Raw genomic sequence first — 20603 nt, forward strand, 5'->3', positions numbered from 1 at the left:
TGTTTATTCTACTGAGCTATCTCCCCGGCCCCTACTTTTTTTCAATAGTTTCTTTATGTTTACCCATGTGTCAGAGTTTATATAGTATATTTTAGATACTATAAAATAACAAAATAAAAATAAGCAGGGCATAACCATTAGCTATTTCAAATGTAATCAAACTAAAAAAGAACTGACTTTCATTTTTGCTTTTTGTTGTAGTGTGGTGCTAGAGACTGAACTCAGGGCCTTCACACTGAGCTACAGCCTTAGTCCTCACCCCCTTTTTAAAGACAGGCTCTCTAAGTCACTAAGTTGCCCAGACTGAACTTACACGTGCCCTCCTCCCATCTCAGTTTTCCAGAGTGCTGGGATCACAGGTATGTGCCACAATACCTGGCTCAGTTTTTTGTTATTGAGATGTCATTTTCAAGTTGCCCTGTCACTTTGGAGAAGTTTAGTTCCTAAAGCCAACCCCAGGAGGAGCCTTGCTTATCCTCTTGGGGCATAAGCTTATACATGCTTATACACTAGGTTGAACCATCCTCTGTCACGTATACACATTTCCCCCATGGCCTATCCAGAAAGAAATCTATCACTCTGCTTCCTACACAGCTCACTTAACAGGTTCATCCAGGCTGGAATGAAAAGGACCAATAGAGGATTACGTCCTGTAGGTGCAAGAAAGGGTGCTGAGAAGGCTGTCACACCAGATCACCCCTTAGCTCAAAGGGAAGCGAATCTGATGCCATGGTGCCCCAATCTCCTGCCACCTGGTCATAGATTCTTCCTGGATCATTGTATTTGTCCCCAGGCCAGCAGACATCATAGGGTCCCTGACAGAATAAAAGTGAGAGTCAGAACCATAAGAAAGGGCTTATGGGTTATAATCACAGCTCTGAAGGACACACTGTCCTGCTCAACCTCCCAGGAAAAATATTTTTGCTTCTAACTGTGGCCAATATTTAATGTACACAGAGAAGATGGTGACAATTATCAGTCTTGCTAATGAACCCCCATGTACTCATCACCTAACTTTAACAGTACTGACCTTTAGTTCCTCTTTATTTATCTACAGCTTCCTGTCTACCAGCTGAGCTATCAAAGGGTTCGCTTGCTATTTATCTAAATCTCAGTCTTCTCACCCTCCATTTCCACCAATTGGATTATTTTCAAGCAAGTCCAAGATATCCCATGATTGCCTCTCAGGAAAATAATTTCAATGTCAAGAATATGAAAACTTTAAGAAGCTCGTGATATGAGCTATTGAGTCATGATCCTGTTAGTTGTATCCATTTCTAAAATGTTTCCCCAACAAATTAGAAGAGGAAAAAGGCCACAAAGGGTGATATTTGCTGGGAATGTTGCTTTCTTCTACAGCTGGGGAAAAATAGTTGTTTAGCTCAGCAAACTAGAGCAGATTGGCCTGTGAGCCAAATATGGCCTGTTGCCTGATCTTCCTTTAATCGCCTGAGAGCTAAGAATGGTTTGATATTTATAAATTGTTGAGAAAAATTGAAAGCAGGATAATATTTTTGACATACAAAAAATATATGAAATTCAAATGTCAGTGTCCAAAATTAAAGTTTTATTGGAACATAACTGCACTTAATCACTGTATATTATCTGTGACTGCTTTTACCTACTATGGTGGAGCTTAGTAGTTTGAGGAAGACCATATGTCCCATAAGCCCAAAATATTTACTCTCTGACCCTGTATAGAGAAAAGTCTGCAGACTCCATCTGTGCTTTTTGAAGGCGCATATGGTCCAGCACCACGGACAGAGCTTACAATGCTATTTCTCCTTCATGGTGTGGTGTGATCTGTGAATGGTGTGCCCGGGTGGGATGCTGTTACAGGGCGAATTGCTTGGTCCAGACAGACCAAAAATTAGCCAAGTCCACCCAAAGACTCAGGCAGTCTGTCCCAACCATCCTACTGCAAGACAATGGGTGTGTGGCTGTTTTCACATGCCCAGCCACCTTCTGTATTTCCCCTGGATGCCCTGTCCTCTTCTACTCTCAGTTCAGTGAAATGAGTAGGGCTGGCTGCTATTCTCTGATTCCATGAGTGGGCATTGATCCGAGTCTGTCCAAGTGGTATATTCTGCTCCTTGTTTTGGTTTGCTCTTTTTGAGACAAAAGTCTTGCTATGTAGTTCAGGCTGGCCTTGAGCTCACTATGCAGCCCAACCTTCAAACTTGTGGCAATCCTCCTGCCTCAGCTTCTTGAGTGCTGGGATTATAGGTGTGTGCCACTACACCCAGCAGCTATTTCCTGTTTTATGATTAACTCAACAATGAGTATATAATCCAAATTAGACCAATGTGTCAGTGTGGAGCATTTAAAGCTACAGAGAAGGAGGTATTCTGTTTATTTGAAGATATCTAACCTAACAGGATACCAAGCTGGACTTGCTAGGAAATCTTTAGGGAGGAAATTCTGTGTCCAGCTGGTCTTAATGACCATTCTGTCTCTTTTCAACTGAACAGACAATTTTTTTTCTAGGTGCTTAACCAGTGTGGTGGAAATGGCTAAGTCTCCAAGGAAATGTTATCCCTGTTTCCTCTGTAAGAACAGAACTGTACTAAGGCATATATTTTGCTCTCAGGTAAGACTGCATTTCCCAGCCTCATTTGCAGTTAGGTGTGGCCATGAGTCCGTATCTCACTGATGGGTGTGCACAATTTCCCGGCCTGGACCCGTTGGCTCGATTATGCCTCTACCACATTTGCTTTCCCCTTTTCCCTCCAGCTGAAGGCTCCAGTGAATCTGCCCGTCCATGTAGACCAGGACAATGGATGTGATAAGAGATGGTAAAGGAACACAATGGCAAGAACTTGGGTTTCAAATAGCCCTGTACAGCAGAGGTCACCTTTGAGAGCAACGTAGAAAAAGAAACGGAGTGTTCTCTGAAGAGCCTGCATTAAGCAGGCCTCTTTGCCACAGCAGCTAGCTTACATTAATATGGCAGCATAGAGTGGGTCACTAGCTGCGAGGGACTGGTAACACAAATCTGCTCACCATCTGCACTTCGTCATAAAGGGGTCCCCAGGCCCCTGGTGGGCCATATACTCTCTCCACTTCATCATACAGATGCCCAGGAAAGGCTACATCCTCCTCCTCAAGACCTGTGGGGTGGGAAGTTGGAGGATTAGAGCGCACTCAGCCTATGGGGCAGGGGTACCTCGGGATGTGGAAGTCCTGATGTTTTCGCAGCTCACCTCGGGTATAAGCCATTTCTTCCAGTGTGGGGGGCAGCTGGGGGCGGAAGTCCCTCAAAGGGTGGAGATGTGGCTCTGTTTCTGTTGTGCTAACCTGTCACACACACAGAAAAAAAAGTAAAGTCTTTTCCACGGATCCAGAAAAGGGCAATGATTGATCTGAAGCTATGGATGGAGTTTGTTACCCCGGTACAAGAGGCCGTCCAGGCCATCCCACTCACCGTGGAGCTTCGCGTGTCCTGGTCCCCAGTCCACTGACTTTCCTCATATTCGTTCCTGACCCGATCCTCCTCCAACCTTCCACAATGGAGATGGCAGTTGGGTATTGGCTTTGTGCCACCTGTCACCCCCAGACCTCTTCCCTCAGGTCATCTTTATAGAAAGTGTCCCCCACTTACCCTGCCTCTGACTTCTCTGAGATACCTGGAAAAAATAGGGAAAGGATCAGAGCCCACCCTGTCCCAGCTCACTTGGCCCTGAAGAAATCTTCACTATGCAGTAGCCCAAGGGGCTCCATCACCCTTGGGTCTTTATCTCATCAGGAAGGAGGTATCTACTCACCCTCAGTGAGATGCCTCAGTCTTCGCCACCAGAGGAACCCCCCAACACATGAGATGTTGGAAAGCAGCAAAAGACCCCCGACTGCACACATCACAGGTAGCAGAGGCAATCCTGGGGGTTCTGGGGAGGAAGATGCCCCTCAGTGACCCCAGGCAATGGGCTTTATGCCTGGGGTGGACTCTTAGGAAAGCCTTTCTCTAGTTGAGTGTGACGACACATGCCTATAACCCCACCTACTTGGGAAACTGAGGCAAGAGTATTGCAAATTTGAAGCCAGCCCTGAAATTTAGTAAGACCCTGTTCAAAGTAAAAATAAAAAGGTCAACCAGGCATGGCGTTGCATATGTATGACCCTAGCACCTTGGAAAGGTGAGGCAGGAGGAGCAAAAGCTCAAGATCAGCCTGGCTAATTTAGTGATTTAGAGAGACCCTGAGTCAATAAAAATAAATAAATGAATGAACGACAGGGGATGTTTTTTATTTATTTATCTGCAGCACTGGAGATGGAACTCAAGACCTTGTGCTTGCCAGGCAGGCACTTAGGCCACTAAGCTATCTCTATGGCCTAGGGATGTACTTTAGTTTGAAGTCCCTGAATCCAGGCCCAGGTACTGCAAAAATTTTTTTTAATTTTAAAAATAGACTGGCAATGTAGCTCACTGGATTCAATCTCTAGTAGGAAAAAGAAAGACAAAGTGTGCCAAGTAATCAAAACTGTTTCCTTCAAGATGCAAGAGGTGAGTGAACAGGGGTCTTTATTCTCACCCCTTTTTGCCACCCAAAGGTCAGTGGCTCCTTTCTTAAGTCAAGGCACGAGCAGCAGGTCCTATGCTTGCCTGAGCAGTGGCTCAGGACTGAGAAGGGAAGTTCAGCTTCCCTGTGGGGCTGTGAAGTCCTTCCGCCTCCTGGTCTCTCCCCATGGCTCCAGCCTTACCCACCAACCACTGACCTCTGTGTTGGACCTTCCAGCCACACAAACTAACCAGTGGCCATTTCCAGGATCACTCAAGCAAACTCATCCCTCTGAGCCTTAAATTTTTTTTCTTGGGCCAAGCATGGTGGCCCACACCTGTAATCCCAGCACTCAGGAGGCTGAGGCAAGACGATCATTGCAAGCTCAAGACCAGGATGGGCTACAAAGTGAGCTCAAGGCCAGCCTGAATTGCATAGTGAGACCCTGTCTCAAAAACACCAAAAAAAAAAATCCTTTTAATATTTTGAGGTAGAATCTTGCTAAATTGCTAACCTGTCAAGGCTGGGCTCAAACTTGCAATCTTCCTGCCTCAGCCTCTTATAGTGCTAGAATTATAGGCCTGTGCCACCACGGCTTGCTCCTTCTGTGCTCTCTTGAGGGAATAACCTTTGAAAGAAACTAGGACAGATAAAGGTCAAGTTTAGAGATCTGAGAGACAGATTGTGCATGTTCATTTTGGGCACCTAAATCCAGCCACACCTGAATTTTCAATTTCCTTAACCAAGAAGTTCTTTTTAGTGTAAACAAGAGCTGAATTTATTTATTTATTTATTTATTTCGTCCTTCCTTTCTTTTTTTTTTTTTCTTACTTTCTTTTCTTTCTGTACCAGCAATCAAACTCACAACCTCACACTTGGCAGGCAGGTGCTGTGCCACTGAGCTATATCCCCAGCCCAAGAGCTTAACTTCTGTCACTTGCCACCTTCCTTTCAAACTCTGAAGGAAGCGTACCCACCAAATGGTCACAACCCCCTCCTGTATCCACTCTTGGGTCATCCTCTTCCACGCTGACTTTTCATTGAGCCAGGGGACAACAGTAAATGTGACAGAATTAGACCCTTAGAACATGCTAGTAATCTGCAGCTTGTAAGGTGAGATACATGGCCATTATCTGCATTGTCCCAAGTAAGATCCAGGTGACTATCAGATACATGGCCCAGTGTAGCTGCCAGCTCACTGTAGGGGTGATTCAAATCAGTCCAGACCAGAACTGTTCTGCTGGACTCAAAAGAATCATGGGAAGTAATGTGGTTTTTCTATGAGCACTTGTGTTTGGGGTGGTTTGTTATGCAGCTAGAACTAACTGATACAGCCTCCTCCCAGAGTGTGGACTTCGCTAATTATTTTAGAAATAAACTAAGTCGGGACTGGTGAGATGGCTCAGTGGTCTAAAGCACCTACTTAGAACAAGCTTAGCAAAGCACAGGGACCGCGGTTCAATCCCCCAGCACCACATGCCAGCCAGCCCCGCCCCCTGGTGGGCTGAGCTGGCCACACACACACACACACACACACACACACACACACATATAAATAAATAAATTTTTTTAAAAAGAAATAAACTAAATCAGGAAGGAAGAGAGTGTATCACTCTATGCAAGAGGAAGAGCTAAGGATACAAGTGAGAGTCTGCAGAGACAAGCCCGAGTTTTAAGCAGCTGCAGCCAACAAGGAAGCAGAAATGGGCCCAGGGACCAGAAGGTTCCACTCTGAGGGGAGGGGGTGGGCTCTGAATTGAGGACTTGCCTCCAGGTTGCTCTGTAGGCAGCTGGTCATAAGGTTCTCCAGAAGGCTGGTCCAGGCCTGGAGGATGGATATAGAGATTATGAATTAATTCCAAGAATCTGAGATAAGCTTTAAGTATTTCTTATCCTCTTATTAAGCTTTTCAGCTGACTTTGAGACTCATGGGAACCGGCTCGGATGGCTTCTTATTTCAAAGATAGCTGGAAATTACTGCCGATAATGGCAATACTATTAATAGCAATTTAAATGTCAATGATAATGATGATGATGATTAAATATTACTGAATGTTTTATGATGTACAAGGTCCTGTAACCTGAATTTGTTAAAACAAAAAGCTGGGTTCTCAGGATTCCTTAACAGAGGTACAAATTTTAGAGCAGGAAGGTGAATGCATCACTTTATGTTTTAACACTTAAAAGCAAGACTAGAATGAGACGGGAAAAAGGGATGACTGTAGGAATGGGAAAGGGGTTTTTTCTTCATTAATTTCTGCTCTTTATTGTTTCCTTTCTTCTGTTTCTTTTGGGTTTAATTTGTTCCGCTTTTTCTAGTTTAAGATGAAAACTTTTTGTTTGTTGGTTTGCTTTTCGAGACAGATTCTAGCTATTAGCTCAGGCTGGCCTTGCACTCATACAATCCTGCCTCAGTTTCCCAGAGGGCTGGGATTACAGGCCTGTGCCGCCTCACCTGGCTTGAATGAAAATTTATAATGTCCGTTTGAGGCCTTTCTTTTTCAAATCTAATCCAAACACTTAATGCCATGTATATCCCCGTAAGCATTGCTTTAGCCACACCCTCCACATTTGTACGTTTTAATTTTCATTCAAATCAACCTCTCTTCAGCCTCCTGAGGGCTGGGATTACAGGCATGTGCCACCACACCTGGCCTCAAGCTAGTCTCTAATTCCCTTTGGTCAGTAACCATATTCAGACAAGATAGGTTACAGGCTACAAGCTGATCTCTGGAGCTCATCTGCTTGAGTTTCATCCTTATCTTCCTCCTCCTCTCCCTAGCTGTGTAACTTTGGTCATTTTCTTCTTTGAATTTTAGCAACTTTATCTGTGAAAGGGAAAAATTACCAATACAATCTACTTCACTAAAGCACTCTATGAGTCTTCTGAGGAATTGTCCAACCTGCCTGACACTGTCCCTTCCTACCTGGGGTAGTGATGGAGAGCTGGATCTGCTTGTCAGTTAACCCACTGTCCCCCATGGCATTGCTGGCCAGCAGCCAGACCCTGTATCGTGTGGAAGGCTGCAGCCCAGTCAGTGTGAAGGTGGTGGCCTGGGGTGGTAGGACATCCACGTAGAGAAACCCAGGTGTCTCCAGGGCCTCATACCTGCATGACAGGGAAGAGTCAGTTCAACCCTTACTTCCTGACACCCCTTACTTACCTTGACAGCAACCTACCTGATGTGGAACTTCTGCGGCAATCCCCCATCAAAACCATGTTTCCACTCCAGGCCCACTGAGTGGGGAGTCAGGCTCACAACCTTCAATCCCAGTGGTGGATCAGGGCGGCCTTTGGGTAGAAATATGGGAGAAGTGGTCGGAGGATACAAAAAGAAGGTTTCATCCAGGTTTTTGCTAAGCATGATTTTAAACATACACTAGATTTTAGCCAGGTATTTTGGTGTATGCTTGTGCTACCAGCACTCTGAGAGGGGAAGGCAGGAAGATCACAAGTTCAAATTCATCCCAGTCAACTCATTGATTAGTGAGACACTGTCTCAAATTTAAAAAAAAAAAAAAGTGTTGGGACATAGCTTAAGGCAAAGGTCCTGGGTTTAATACCCAGTACTGCAATCAGTCAGTCAGCCAGTCAGTCAGTCAGTCAGTCAGTCAATCAATCAATCAATCAATCAATCAGTTAATCAATCAATAAGTTGATTCTAATACTTAGGTATTGATACTTAGGTATTCACGATTGTTTTGTTCAATAAGGTCACTATAAGTGCTGACTTAGTAAATACCAAACTGTTAATTCTAGGGGAAATGTAAGGTTAGTCCTTTTAGCCCTCTCTCCTACAGCATTTTCATCAATCAACACATGCTCTTGTTTTATGTGTGTTTCTGTTAAAGATATCTCACTTAGTATACAGAGTTGATTGGCTCACACTGAACTCATGACCAACAGCTCTATCACTTGGGCCTGAATGAAACTTATGTAAGATGTGCATTTTTTCTATAAGCGACATCACAGCCTTATTGAACTTAGGATGCTAGGTAGTATTTCACCTTAGTGCTTGGAGGTCATTTTAAACAACAAAACACTCACAAAAACCACAAAAATGTGAAAAAGGGCACTAAATAAATTTTTAAAAGGAACATTTGTTTACTGTATAAGATCTGAAAAAAGATGGCAGTGTCACTTTGTTCTACTTCAGGTAGGAATATGCGCACCAGCTGACTCAAACCATTCATCCCAACCAGGGAGATAGCTCAGCGTTCTAAATGACTGCTTGACAAGCACAAGGACCTGGGTTCGATCCCTGGTACCGCATGCTATGTCACAAACCAGCTGCTGAAACCAGGTGTGATGGTGCACGCCTGTAATCCCAGGGCTGGGAGGGCTGAGACAAGAAGATCACCATGAGTCCAAGGTGCTAGCAAGACTCTGTACCAAATAAATAAATAAATAAATAAATAAATAAATAAATAAATACTTTTAAAATATTTTTAAATATTATTTTAAAAATTATTCATTCCTCTGTGAGTGACAAGAGCTCCATGAGTATTGGTTTGAAGATTACAAATAAATTTTAGTGAACACATGAATTTTTTAAAATGAGGATAGAATATATATTTCCTTGCAGTGTTTTTTTTTTTTTTTATGTTTTTTTGAGACAGGGTTTCACTATGCTGTTCAGGTTGGCCTTGAACTCACCTTGTAGCCCAGACTAGCCTAGAACTCTAGGTAATCTCCTGCCTCAGCCGCTCAAGAACTTGAAGTGGAGTTTGTTTTTGTTTTTTTTGTACCAGAGATCGAACTCAGGACCTTGTGCTTGCCAGGCAGGCATTTATGCTGCTAAACTATCTCCCCGGCACCACTGGAGTAGATTTTTTGTGTGCAAACTAATATCATATCCACTCCCTTCATTTTTTCTAGTTATTAACACACTGCATTTCCTTTGGGGGACCTCTTTCCACATTCTCAAGTCACGTGCTTCCAATGGAAGTAACCCCAGTCATAGTAGGATGGACATGTAACCAGTCCTGACCAATCAGTGTTGCCCTCCTCTGACCAGATATTTGGTTCAGGGATGAGCTGGAATCCAAATAGTCAATAACATTTAATTCTAGAAGTTCCACATACCTATAAGGAACAGGAAAATTTTATTTCCTCTGGGAATTCTAACAGGCCACTATGAAGAGGCTTAAAATAAAGCTAACACAAAAGCTGACTTAAGAGACAGGTAGAAGTTCCTGGTAATAGCCAACCCTAGATTCAACAACCCTTGAAAACTCACTTTTCAATTACTTGAGCCAATAATAAGTCTCCTACACCATCTCTATGCATGCATACGTGTGTGTGTGTGTGTGTATGTGTGTGTGTGTGTGTGTGTGTGTGCACATGCATGGGTGCATATGCATGCATGCTTTTGCTATGGGTTTCCCTGAAGCTCCAGTGTCCCATGAGAATTTCAGGGCAGGCAAAAATTCCCTCCTCATTCATAAATACCTCTCAGGTGTCAGAAACACCTCAAGGTTGGAACCATACAGAGACTTAGGAGTTGACTTAAGGGGAGCCCCCCAATATCCTCCTAGCCCCGTCCCATCATACTAATGCTGACGAGCTGAATATTGGTGTGGTCCGATCCAAGGGAGTTGGTGGCTGTGCATGTGAAGAGGGCATAATCCTGGGCTGCAGACACGTTGGCAATGGTCAGGAGACTGCTATGGACACCACCCTGGTGGTATGTGTGCTCAGTGTACCTGGAGAGAAGGGCCATGCTCAGAGAGGGGAACTGGGGCTGTAAGACCAGAGTTTGGACTTCCTGGCTGGGCTGAGGCTCACCTGGGATCTTGGAGATCCAGAGGGACTCCATTTTTGGTCCACGTGAAGACAATGTTGGGGACACCACGGGCACGGCAGTGGAGGGTGGCAGAACTGGTGCTGTCCCCAGCTGCAGCCACTTTAGTTAGGGGAGCAGGATGTTCCACCTGGGGGGCAACTAAGATGGATTGGGATGGTCAACAAGAAATATGTGGGAAGACATAACAGCAGTGGGCTTAGTGGCAGGCCTGATGTCTAGGGTTTGGCTGCTACTCACATCTGACAACAAGACGGACCAGCCCTCGGGCTGGAGGTGCCACTCCATTGTCCACAATGCACTGGTATGCACCCGCCTGGACCAGTGTGGCATGGCGAATCCGCAGACGCCCTGTGGACCCCTTTGACATCTTCTCCATGTCATCTAGGCTCTGGTCCTCCTCATCTTCCTCCTAGAGACCCAAGACTAGTAGCTGGCCCATCCAGCCTAAGATCCATTGTTTCCCCCACGTAGCCTCATTCTCCCAGCCACAGTCACCCGCCAAAGAACCAGAGAAGTAAAAATTTCTCCTGCCAACCATCCAACCACTGATCCAGTTCAGCCACTCCTCCACCAATCAGCCAATCACTTACCCACCCATTTATCTAACCACTTATGCTTCGAACAGCCTACCCACCCATCTATGCATCAGTCCACCCATTCATTGAACCATTTATATAGGTTGAATATGTGGCTTAGTAGTAGACAGTTCCCTTAGCATGACTGAGGCACCACTTAAAAAGTCTATCCATTCAATCATTTATCTTTCCATCATCATCCATGTATCCAATCATTAGTCTTCTTTCTATGCACCCATATATCCATCCCTGCAGTTCCCTATCCATTAACCCTGTCTATTCACTCATATATGTACATACTCATAAACACATGCATCTGTCCAGCCTTTTATCCAGTTGACCGTTTATCCATATCTCCACAGATCTATCCACCTCTTGATCCAACCATCATCCTTCCAGATGTTTCTACTGGTGGTCTATTTCCCACTCATCCACTCTCTAATCTGATCTGTCTCTCCACTCAATGCTCTCATCCAATAATCCAACCATCCTTTCACTTTCACTTTATCCTTCATTTCACTCTTCCATGCACCCACCTACCTATCCACCCATCTATCTATCCACCTATCCACTCACATAACTACTCATCTACCAATTCACCTACCATTCAACAAAGAGTCACTAGTTCCTGGGGCTTACTCTAATGAATATACAGTTATACAAGGTCACACAGAGGTGGACTATACTCCCAAGAAGCTCACCTCCCAGAAACCACACCTCCCTCCCTACTCCATTCACCAAAGCTTGGGTCCTCACCAGCTTCTCCCAGTTGAACATGTTTGGGAGGATGGGATTCGCATCAGCAGTGCAAACTATGTCCACAGAACCCCCAACATCCACTTCAGTAGGGTCCTGGAGGGCACGGATGGTAGGAGCATCTAGGGGGAGACAGGGGTGTGGGGAAGGCACCTGGGCCCAGACAGGCCATGGTAGGAGAGGTCTCTAGGTAGGAGGTGACCATAAAACTTAGGAGTGTAGACACAGATTGCCCTGTATGTGGAGTACTTGTGGATAATTCTTAGGGATTCTCAGGGCTGGTGAAGTTGTCCTCAACCTCTACTATGCCTCTGTGATAACAGTTGGACCCGCTGCCAGAAGTCTGTAAGGGAAGGCTTCCACAGTGGGTTTGGTTTCCCAAAGGTGGTTCCTTTTCTAGGTAGAGATTGCAAATTGGTCTCTAATGGACAGGGGTTCTATGGGAGGAAGGATTAGGACAGGTGCTTATACCTAGGTGGGTAAAGTTTCTGTATGGAAGAGACCCTACAGTGGGCAAGATTCCTTGGGTGGGTGTGGCTTCCAATGTAGGTGGGACTCTCAGAGACCCTAGTTTCCTATAGCACTGCGTGGCTTACAATGCACACTCAGCCGCACCAGTGCTTCTGCGGTGCCCTCCGAGTTCTGGCAGTGCAGCTGATAGAGGCCATCATCAGAGCGGGTCACATTCCATAGCTGCAGAGCTCCATTGGATAGGATGCGATGCCGGGGACCACCAGCTGCAGAAGGCCATGGTAAGGGGCTGGCAGGCTCTCCCATCATCAGGGACTTGTATCCCGCTGCATGCTCCCTTCCCGCACCTGGGCTGAGGCGATAGCCCCGGAAGGTCCAGTTGAAGGCCTCAGGCACGGGGTTAGCGGACACAGACACAGGCAGCAGTGCCTCGCCCTGCTCCACTGCAGTCACCATTAGCACTTGCTCCCCCAGGAATTCCGGAGGGTCTTCAGAGCCGGTGCCACAGGGAGTCAAGAGGTGAGGACCAAGTCATGGGTAGAGTGGAGGTCAGGGACAATTTCAAGGGCTAAAGTCAGGATCACAACTAGGACTAAGGTTGTGGGCAAGGTAACAATGTCCGAGCTGAGCTCAGGAGTAACACGCAGGATGGAAATTAAGATCCAATTTAGAAAAGGTGTATGGCCAGGGTCAGGTTTAAGGGTGGAAAGATGGGTCGTCATATGAATTATGGGTCAACACAGAAGGCAAAAATAAGATGGGTGTTCAGCAGGACAGGTGTTCATGCAGGGTCAAGACAAACACTAGGAAAGTTGCAAAATTCAAGACAGGGATTAAGGACAGTGAAGATTGTAGTAGTTTAGGGTGAGAGGAGGAATCTGATCGGCGCACATACATAGTACATTGATGCGGTAGGAGGAGCTCACGGTTTCGCGGAGCTCCGCGCTGTGGGCTCGGCAGGTGACCCGGTGGCCGTGATCGCGGGATGACACCCGCAGAAAAACGCTCCTGGACGCCGCGGAGCCTTTGAATGGTGCGCTCTGGGGCGGTGCGGCCACATCTTCCAGCCTGTGCTCCAGTCAGGGAATTGTGTTACGCAAAGGGAGGGACAGGTCGCGCCCAGAACCTGGGGGCGTGGTCAAACCGGGAAGGGCGGGCCAGACCACGAAAGGGCGGGGTCTCTTCTACTCACTTCTTCCCCTCCTTGTCCCAGGACAAGTTGACAGGAGGGTTGCTGCTCACGCTGACGCACGTTAAATTTAAGGCGTCCCCTGGACGCAGAGCCGACGTGTTGGCCAGGATCGTCAAGTTAGTTGGGGGAACTTAGGTCAGAAGAGAGCGGCTCAGAAGTGTGGGGGTAACCTGGGCCACTTCCGCAGCGTCCAGTTCCCAGGCCTTGCCCAGCTCTGGTCCCCTCCGGGCCCCGCCCCGCCCCGCCCCGCATGGGCCCTCACACAGCACCACGATCTGCGTGGACGCGCTCAGCTGGCCGGCCTTGCACGAGAACTTGGCCTTGTTGTCCGGCGGGCCTAGAACCAGCACCAGCTCGCGGGAGAAGGTGCTCCCGGACTTCTCCAGGTTTCCCAGCTGCACTCGCCGTGGCTCCTGGGGCGGCCGCGGCTCCATCACTGTGCGCGCGTCCTGAGGGCCGGACCTGGCTGAGGGACTCTGGGTAGCCCCGCCTTCCGCACCCTTCCTCCAGTTGGGGTCGGAAGGCACCCCCCTGCCATCAGGTACCCCGCCAGTTAAAGGAGTGGGGCTGGAATTGAGCACACCCAGCCCCAGAGTCTTTCCCGCCTCCCCTGGGCCTAGTGTGACCCCCCCCCCAAGTCCCAAAAATCTGTAAATGCACTAGTTTCCAAATACTATATTCCAGGAAACTCCCTTTAAATTCCCAAACCTTGTGCATAATTCCTTTGTTTTTCATTTCATGCTTAGTTCTTGCTCTGGAAAAATTCCCCCTTTCCCCAGAGGAGATTTTTGGTGAAACTCCCTTAATTCCAGTGTCTCTTCACAGATTTCTGACTTTTTCCCATAGTTGTTTATTGGCCTAATCTTATACTAAAATGTTCTGTATTGTCCAAATTCTTGGCATTTTCTCAGAATTCCTTCTAATTAAAATGTAATTCTATTGTCATTCCTATAATCCCATGCCCAGAATTTCCAGTGTCTCCTTCACTTCTCAAGAGTTCCCCAGAATTCTGTTAATTTTTTTTTCTTCCTTTCTTTTCTTTTATTTCAGTTTATGTATTTGGTACAGGGCCTCACTACACAGCTCTGCTTTGTAGTGATCCTCCTGTTTTCAGCCTTCCCAGCTCTGGGTTTACAGGTATGTGCCAACAATCTCGACTTGGTGGCCGGCTCAGCATGCATGTGGTTCCAGAGATTGAACCTGGGTTCCCTGCACTTGCCTAAGCAGGTGCTTAGTTTGCTGAGCTATCTTGCCAGCCCTTAATTTTCTTTCTTTTTTTTTTAATGGAATTTCATAATGAATTTCAAGAATTCAATTTAATATTAATAGGATGTTCAATAGTTTGTAGAAGTATGTCTTTCAAAGCTAGCCTTTATAGGTTAGAACCTTTCCCTAAAATTCCTGATGTTTCCCCTAGATTCTGAGATTTTTTTCACCAGAATTTCCTTTAATTTAAATAGAATTGATTACCATATCTATATAATTCTCAACCTTGATCCAGACATCCTTCTTTTATCTGGGAATTGTGTTCCCAGAATTCCTAGATATGTCCTAGGATTCCCATTTACTTTATGGTGTTTGTATATTTTCCAGTTCCCTTCCAAAATCCAGAATCTCCAGTATTTTTAAAGAAATTTGTGTCTTCTACAATTTTGAAGGAGACCTTTTCCTTCCCCCACATTCCTGGCCATCCCACAGCCCTTGCCAGGCACCAACCTTGAACCAGATGAGGGAGGGGTCTGGGTTACCCCCAATGGCCAAACACACTAGCCTCACCCGGGTCCCAGTCCGGAAGTGCTGCCCCTCTTGAGGTCCCTCAATCCACAGCTTCTGGGCAGGATCTGGGAGGAGAGGCAGGAAGTGTATTATGGGTTGAGGCCTGAAGGAGGACTTCAGGGGCCTACTGTGTTCCTGGGCCAGATTGGTGGCTCACATTTCACGTTCAACGTGAGAGACTTCTTGAAGGTCTCCTTGGTGAAAGCCTCACTGAAGGCCTCACATGTGAGGGTCAGGCCATTGTCTTCCCGACGCATCAGTAAGGTCAGATTGGACATGGAGATCTGACCACCATGCAGGCCCTAGCAGGAAGCAAGCTTCAGACTTGGGGGCTGAGGTGCCCCCATTGTGATAGAAGTCTTGTTTACCCAGACCCCGGGAGAGACACATAATGCATCTCCATCTTATCTCCCAGACCTGGAGATTGGAGCCTTTGTCCAACCTCCTTGAAGACCAAAGCCCCCAGGCTGCCCAGGCTGCCTCTCCCAGCTCTAGCTTTCATGACTTCAGCCCCCTTTTCGCTTGGCCCCCTCCTCACATCCATGACTGTCTCCTCTGTGGGCTGCAGCTGCCGCCCACCCAGCCACCATCGCAACAGGACCTTCGGACGACTGGACTTTGTGAGGCAGCAGAGAGTCACATTCTTGTTCTCAGACTGTGATACAGATCCCAAGATGGTTATGGCACTGGGAGGAACTGCAGGACAGACGGGCAGAAGAGAGACACATGGCTGGGCAGGGATCCTCAATACCACTCCAGACAGACAGACAGGATGGGGAACAGATGAAAGGTTTTCTGACATCAGACAGGCATGATTTGGGGACACAAACAGATGGTTTACTGGGACAGGAGCTGACAGATGGACAGCTGGTGTCAGAACTCACAGGTGACCTGCAGTGTGATGCTTCGTTCTTGAGTCCCTGCAGATACACTATTGTAGGCTTCACAGCTGATTTGGGCTCCGTGGTCTTCTGGCCGGACAGTCATTGTGAGTACACTTCGAGCAGTGGCATGGACATGCTCCGTGCCCCATGCGATGGGCACAGGCTGGCCATTCTGGAGACATGAACAGACCTAGACCAGCTCAGAGCCAGCTCTTTGCCCCTGCCCTCCTTCCAGGGCCACACCTACTATTCTCCTTACCTTCAACCACTGCAGTGTGGCTGGTGGGTTCCCTCCTCGGGCTGTGCATGGCAGTTCCAAGTTCTGCCCTGCCCTAACAAGCCCCTCATTCAGGCCTGGCCACTCAATGATAGGAGGTCCTGGGGGGACTAGGGAGCAGCAATCACTCAATAGGCCTCGAAAGCCCATCCATTTTTTCTAGTCCCCATAGCCTGCCTCAGCACAGGGACCTGGTATGTAGTTCAGGCTGGACTTGAATTCACTATGTAGCCCAGGCTGGCCTCAAATTCGAGGCCATCCTCCTGCCTCTGCCCCCTGAGTCCTGGGATTACAGGTATGTGCACTCCCAAGTTTGTTCTTTCTTTCTTTCTTTCTTTCTTTCTTTCTTTCTTTCTTTCTTTCTTTCTTTCCAATGTATTTAGGACAGGGTCTACAGGATCTCATTATGTAGTCTGGACTCAGTGATTCTCCTGTTTTCAGCCTCCCAGGCTCTAGGATTACAGGCACGTGCCACCACATCCAGACTCCATGTTACCCTGAATTTTCCATAATCTTTGTGATCCCTCATGACCCTCAAATCCTGTTTTCCCCCCTCAGTGCCCACAATAGTTCATCTGTCCACTTACACAAAACATTCATGGTGATTGAGGCCTTGATGGGGCTGACCAAAGCTGGGCTGGACCCCACACAGACTAGTAGCTGTCCATTATCTGAGCTCTGGGGTGTCACACTGCAATAGGAAGTTGGGTTACTAGAGTCAGATGTGTCATCTGAAACTTAGGGAATCAGGGTGAAGAGGTAGGATCCTAGGTCCCTATGCCTGATCTCTGTCTCCATAGTGAATTCTTCTAAGATTTAGAGTTCTAAGGGAGAGATTTAAGACTTTGACAGTAAGAATTAAGGTTTCAGGGGTCCACACCTGGCCTAAATCTTGGTGTCTGATACCCAGGAACTGGGGTTCCCATGACAAAATTTTGAGTGTCCAAGTGAAGAACTGGATCTCCTGCTTGAAAAAAAAATGGGACCCAAATACTCATACCCAACCCTAGTTCCATGCTTGAATTCCTGAAATACTAGACTCTTGTGGGTCAGGTACCATGGAGAGGATGTCCCCAACCTGCACACCTGACTTTGGCCTCTGTGATGAAGAGTTTCTCCTGGGATCCTTCACTCACGTCGACAGAGATGCTGGGTACTGCTTGTCCACCTTGGGGCAACAAGAAGGCTGGAGGGGTGCTGGGTTCCCCTCAAGATAGGTTCCGGGAAAATGGCTCGGAAGTCTTGGGGTGGATATGAAGCTCCTTCCTCCTGGGGTGCCAGCTATGTTCCCTCCCTTACTCAGGAATCCCTGAATACCAGAGTCCTCAGGGCGGGTCCTGTGTCTCTCCCTTCTCCTTCCCTCCTGGTTAGGAGCACCCCCACCACCTCCACTTCTCATATATACACTTGGTCTTAGCCAAAAGACTGAGAAAGGATCCACTTCCCACTTCTGCACTGCCATCACTGGCCGTAGCTCACCTGGGCCTCAGCTTGTCCAGGGCCCAGACAAGCAGAGATATATCCTCCTAGATACCTCCCCCATGTTCCCTCCCATCAGCAGTTTGCATGCTGACCTCAGCCACATCCTTGCCCATACCTAGGTCCCTATCTCAGGCATGATATTTTCTGAGCCCCAAGAGGACACTGGTCAAGAACATACCCCATCCCCACTCCAGGGTGTCGTACTGCCCCCTTCAATTCATGGATACTCACTCTGGAGGAAGGTGATGTCAGATGCTGGCTTTGCATCTCCAGATATGCAGCTGACCATATATTCCTGCCCAGCTACCCAGGTGACTGTGGTCCCTGCCTCAGGGGTCAGCTGAAGCACCTTGGGGGGAACTGCAGAGAAATGATCTGGAATGAGCCCCCACCTCAGAGAAGGACATGAAGATTTGGGTCAAGACTCCTTGCTCAGGGGCTGGGGAAGTAGCTCTACGGCGTAAGTGCCTGCCTGGCAAGTACAAGGTCCTGAGTTCAATCCCAGTACCAAAAAAAAAAAAAAGACACCTTGCTCAGGAAATGAGTTCTGCACCCAGGATCTGGAGGAGGAGGGACTGGGGGCCCCAACTTCTGGGTCATGGGGGTCTCTCACCCATACCCAGGATGGAGAGGGACACTCTGGGAGACACAAGTTCAGGGCCTGTTTCCGAGCGGCCAACCTGGCACTCATATTCTGCGTCATCGCTGAGGTCACATGCTTCAATGTGCAGGTGGAATTCACCTGTGAATGGAAGCTCCCCAAAGTCAGGACCACAGCTTCTGCTGATAGCTCAGAGTCCCAGGCTCTGATCTCTCACCTCTAGCAGGATCTCCTTCCATGTGGTATCTCGGGAAACCTGGGATTCCTGGGTTGGGACCCAACAGCAGGCCATCCTTGGCCCACTGTACGACACTGCCAGGTGCGCTAACGCCACACTTCAGCTCCACTGTGGCCCCCTCCACAACTGTCAAGTTTTCAGGTAGGGCCCAGAAGCCTCGAGGCACTGAGGCAGGGATTCGTGACTGAGTGAGGCCTGGGAACACACGGGAGTCAGAGGAAGGGACAGAGAATCTGTCTAGGGAAAAAGTGGGAAACCAGTCAGCAGACACTGGCAACAGGGTCAGGAGCCCACTTACCTGTGATCAGCAGCCCCATGAACAGCAGGGAAGCCCTGGTGGGGGTCTTCAGAGCTGTACCAGGGCCTCTGACCATGGCTGCCACCATGTCCATTATCTGCCACCTGCATGGGCCACAGTCTGTCTGTGGGCCCTTCATTCTGTGTGTCTGTGCTTCCTTCTCCTCCTCCCCTTCCTCCTCCTCCCCCTCCTTTGTCTCTCCTTCTCTCCTCTCTTCTGTTTCTGTCCCGCCTCAGGAGTGTCTCTTTCTGTTTTGCTCCTCCCCTGCTGTCTTAGGGTCTCCTCTGCCTCATTCTCTACCTTTTTCTGTTAAACAGCCATTTTTCCAAAAATCTCTCTGAATCTGCCACCCTAACGCGCGTGTGTGTGTCTCTCTGTCTCTCCCTGCTTCTGTCTCTCTCTGTGACAGTCTCTTTGTTTTTCTTCTCCCCTCTACCCCTATGCCTGCTCTCCTTGACCCACTCACTCACAGCCCCTTCACCTGCACCTGCTGCTTAGAATCCAGTGGGCCCTTGATCCCAGAAAAACCAAGAGACTGCGTATTCAGTGGCTGCATTGAGCGGGTCCTTGGACCCAGCCTGAGCTTCCCTCTCATACTGTGGCTCCCCTAAGGCCCCTCCTAGGCCTCCAGCTCCAGCCACTGCTCAGCAGGCCCCTCCCAGCACAGCTGGAGCATGAAATCCCCTGTCAGCACATGCCAAGCATATTCTTTGGTGCCTCCCCAAGCCCCTTGACCCTGAGGGCCTGGGAGAGCAGGTCAGACCTGGACCATCTCCCAGTTCAGCATGGAGAACAGAGAGCTGGGCTGTGTGGGAGGGTGACTCCTCAGCTCTTCTCTGCCTAGGTGCATGACCTTGCTGCCTCAAGTAGATATGGCTTCTCAGCAACACTGGGCGGGGTCTTTGCTTAGAAGTGTGCAAAAGTGGGTGTGAACCTGGGAGAGTATGGGGAGGTGAAGCTATCTGTGTGCATAGGTTTGAGTGTGCCTGTGAGTGGGTGAGCACGGGGGTGAGAGTGCGCAGTGGTCTGTGAGTGCACGTGGGAGAGAGTGTGTGAAAGCATGTTCAGCATGCTGTGCAGGGAGCAGGGCCCTCAGAAGCAGTAATGAAAAACAGAGTTCAAATCTGCCAACAGCCAGTGGGGGTGCCCTTTGGTAAAGGCCACGTGAGCATCCTTCTGTCCCTATTTCTATCTTCTCCATCTCTTCCTTCCTGCTCTGTGTGTGTCTCTCTGTTCCATCTTGATTTATCTTTCTCTACCTCCTTGACACCTCTCTCTCTCTCTCTCTCTCTCTCTCTCTCTCTCTCTCTCTCTCTCTCATTAAATCGTTTACTATTTCACTGTCTCTGTATCTGCACACGTCTCTTTTTTCTTCTGTCTCTGTTCTCATCTTGATCACCCTGGCTATCTTACATTCTGTCTCTCACACACCAGGAGTTCAATAAATATTTCTCCGTCAGTCTCTGCCTTGCCTCTTTCTCATCAGTTTCTCTAGCTTTGAGTCCTGATCCTCACATTCCTGCATTTTCTAACCATATGCTGCCTGGCCTGGCTTAGCCCATGCAAGTATGTATGTGCACAGGGTCCTAGCCCCCTGTGCACATACATACTTGCATGGGCTAAGCTCCTTCTGCCTGCTTATCTCCTGCAGGAATTGCAACTGTTTGTTTTCTCCCCCTTCCTGAGACCCCCCTTCTTGTCCTTCTCCAGGAAAAAGATGAAGCATCTGGCCAGAGCCCCCAGTGCTCCA

At 47.9% G+C, this 20603-nt stretch overlaps 1 protein-coding gene across 4 annotated transcripts; it reads right to left on the bottom strand.

Moving 5' to 3' along the window:
* Window positions 1-303: 303 nt before the first annotated feature.
* Window positions 304-19436, bottom strand: Nphs1 (NPHS1, nephrin). Of its 4 annotated transcripts, XM_023721641.1 has the most exons (30): window positions 19335-19436; window positions 18854-18957; window positions 18535-18750; window positions 18336-18458; window positions 17948-18076; window positions 17321-17402; window positions 16822-16925; window positions 16217-16344; window positions 15958-16129; window positions 15612-15769; window positions 15231-15375; window positions 15014-15138; window positions 13560-13746; window positions 13298-13427; window positions 13001-13173; window positions 12453-12593; window positions 12231-12371; window positions 11635-11756; window positions 10541-10712; window positions 10285-10441; window positions 10051-10202; window positions 7677-7788; window positions 7424-7605; window positions 6265-6321; window positions 3765-3884; window positions 3602-3626; window positions 3425-3500; window positions 3204-3297; window positions 3004-3110; window positions 304-815 (listed from the first exon to the last, which is right to left on the bottom strand). In XM_023721641.1, the coding sequence occupies exons 2-30, from the start codon at window positions 18945-18947 to the stop codon at window positions 684-686; spliced, it is 3756 nt and encodes a 1251-aa protein (XP_023577409.1). In that variant the 5' UTR covers window positions 18948-18957; window positions 19335-19436; the 3' UTR covers window positions 304-683. The 4 variants fall into 4 exon arrangements, with proteins under 4 accessions (XP_023577409.1, XP_023577410.1, XP_023577411.1 ...); XM_023721642.1 differs by having other exon boundaries at window positions 16217-16284; window positions 18854-19436; XM_023721643.1 differs by having other exon boundaries at window positions 12540-12593; window positions 18854-19436.
* Between the last annotated feature and the right edge of the window lie 1167 nt (window positions 19437-20603).

This window comes from Octodon degus, unplaced genomic scaffold (genome assembly GCF_000260255.1).
Source record: "Octodon degus isolate 3935 unplaced genomic scaffold, OctDeg1.0 scaffold00083, whole genome shotgun sequence".
Taxonomy (NCBI): domain Eukaryota; kingdom Metazoa; phylum Chordata; class Mammalia; order Rodentia; family Octodontidae; genus Octodon; species Octodon degus.

Coding starts and splice junctions, on each gene's coding strand:
- Nphs1 (XM_004636850.2), bottom strand. CDS start 18,992: ATGAAGGGCCCACAGACAGACTGTGGCCCATGCAGGTGGCAGATAATG. Junction 16,345..16,821: donor AATCACCATGAATGTTTTGT/GTAAGTGGACAG, acceptor GCTGCTCCCTAG/TCCCCCCAGGACCTCCTATC. Junction 12,594..13,000: donor CTACCGCATCAATGTACTAT/GTATGTGCGCCG, acceptor CCGGCTCTGAAG/ACCCTCCGGAATTCCTGGGG.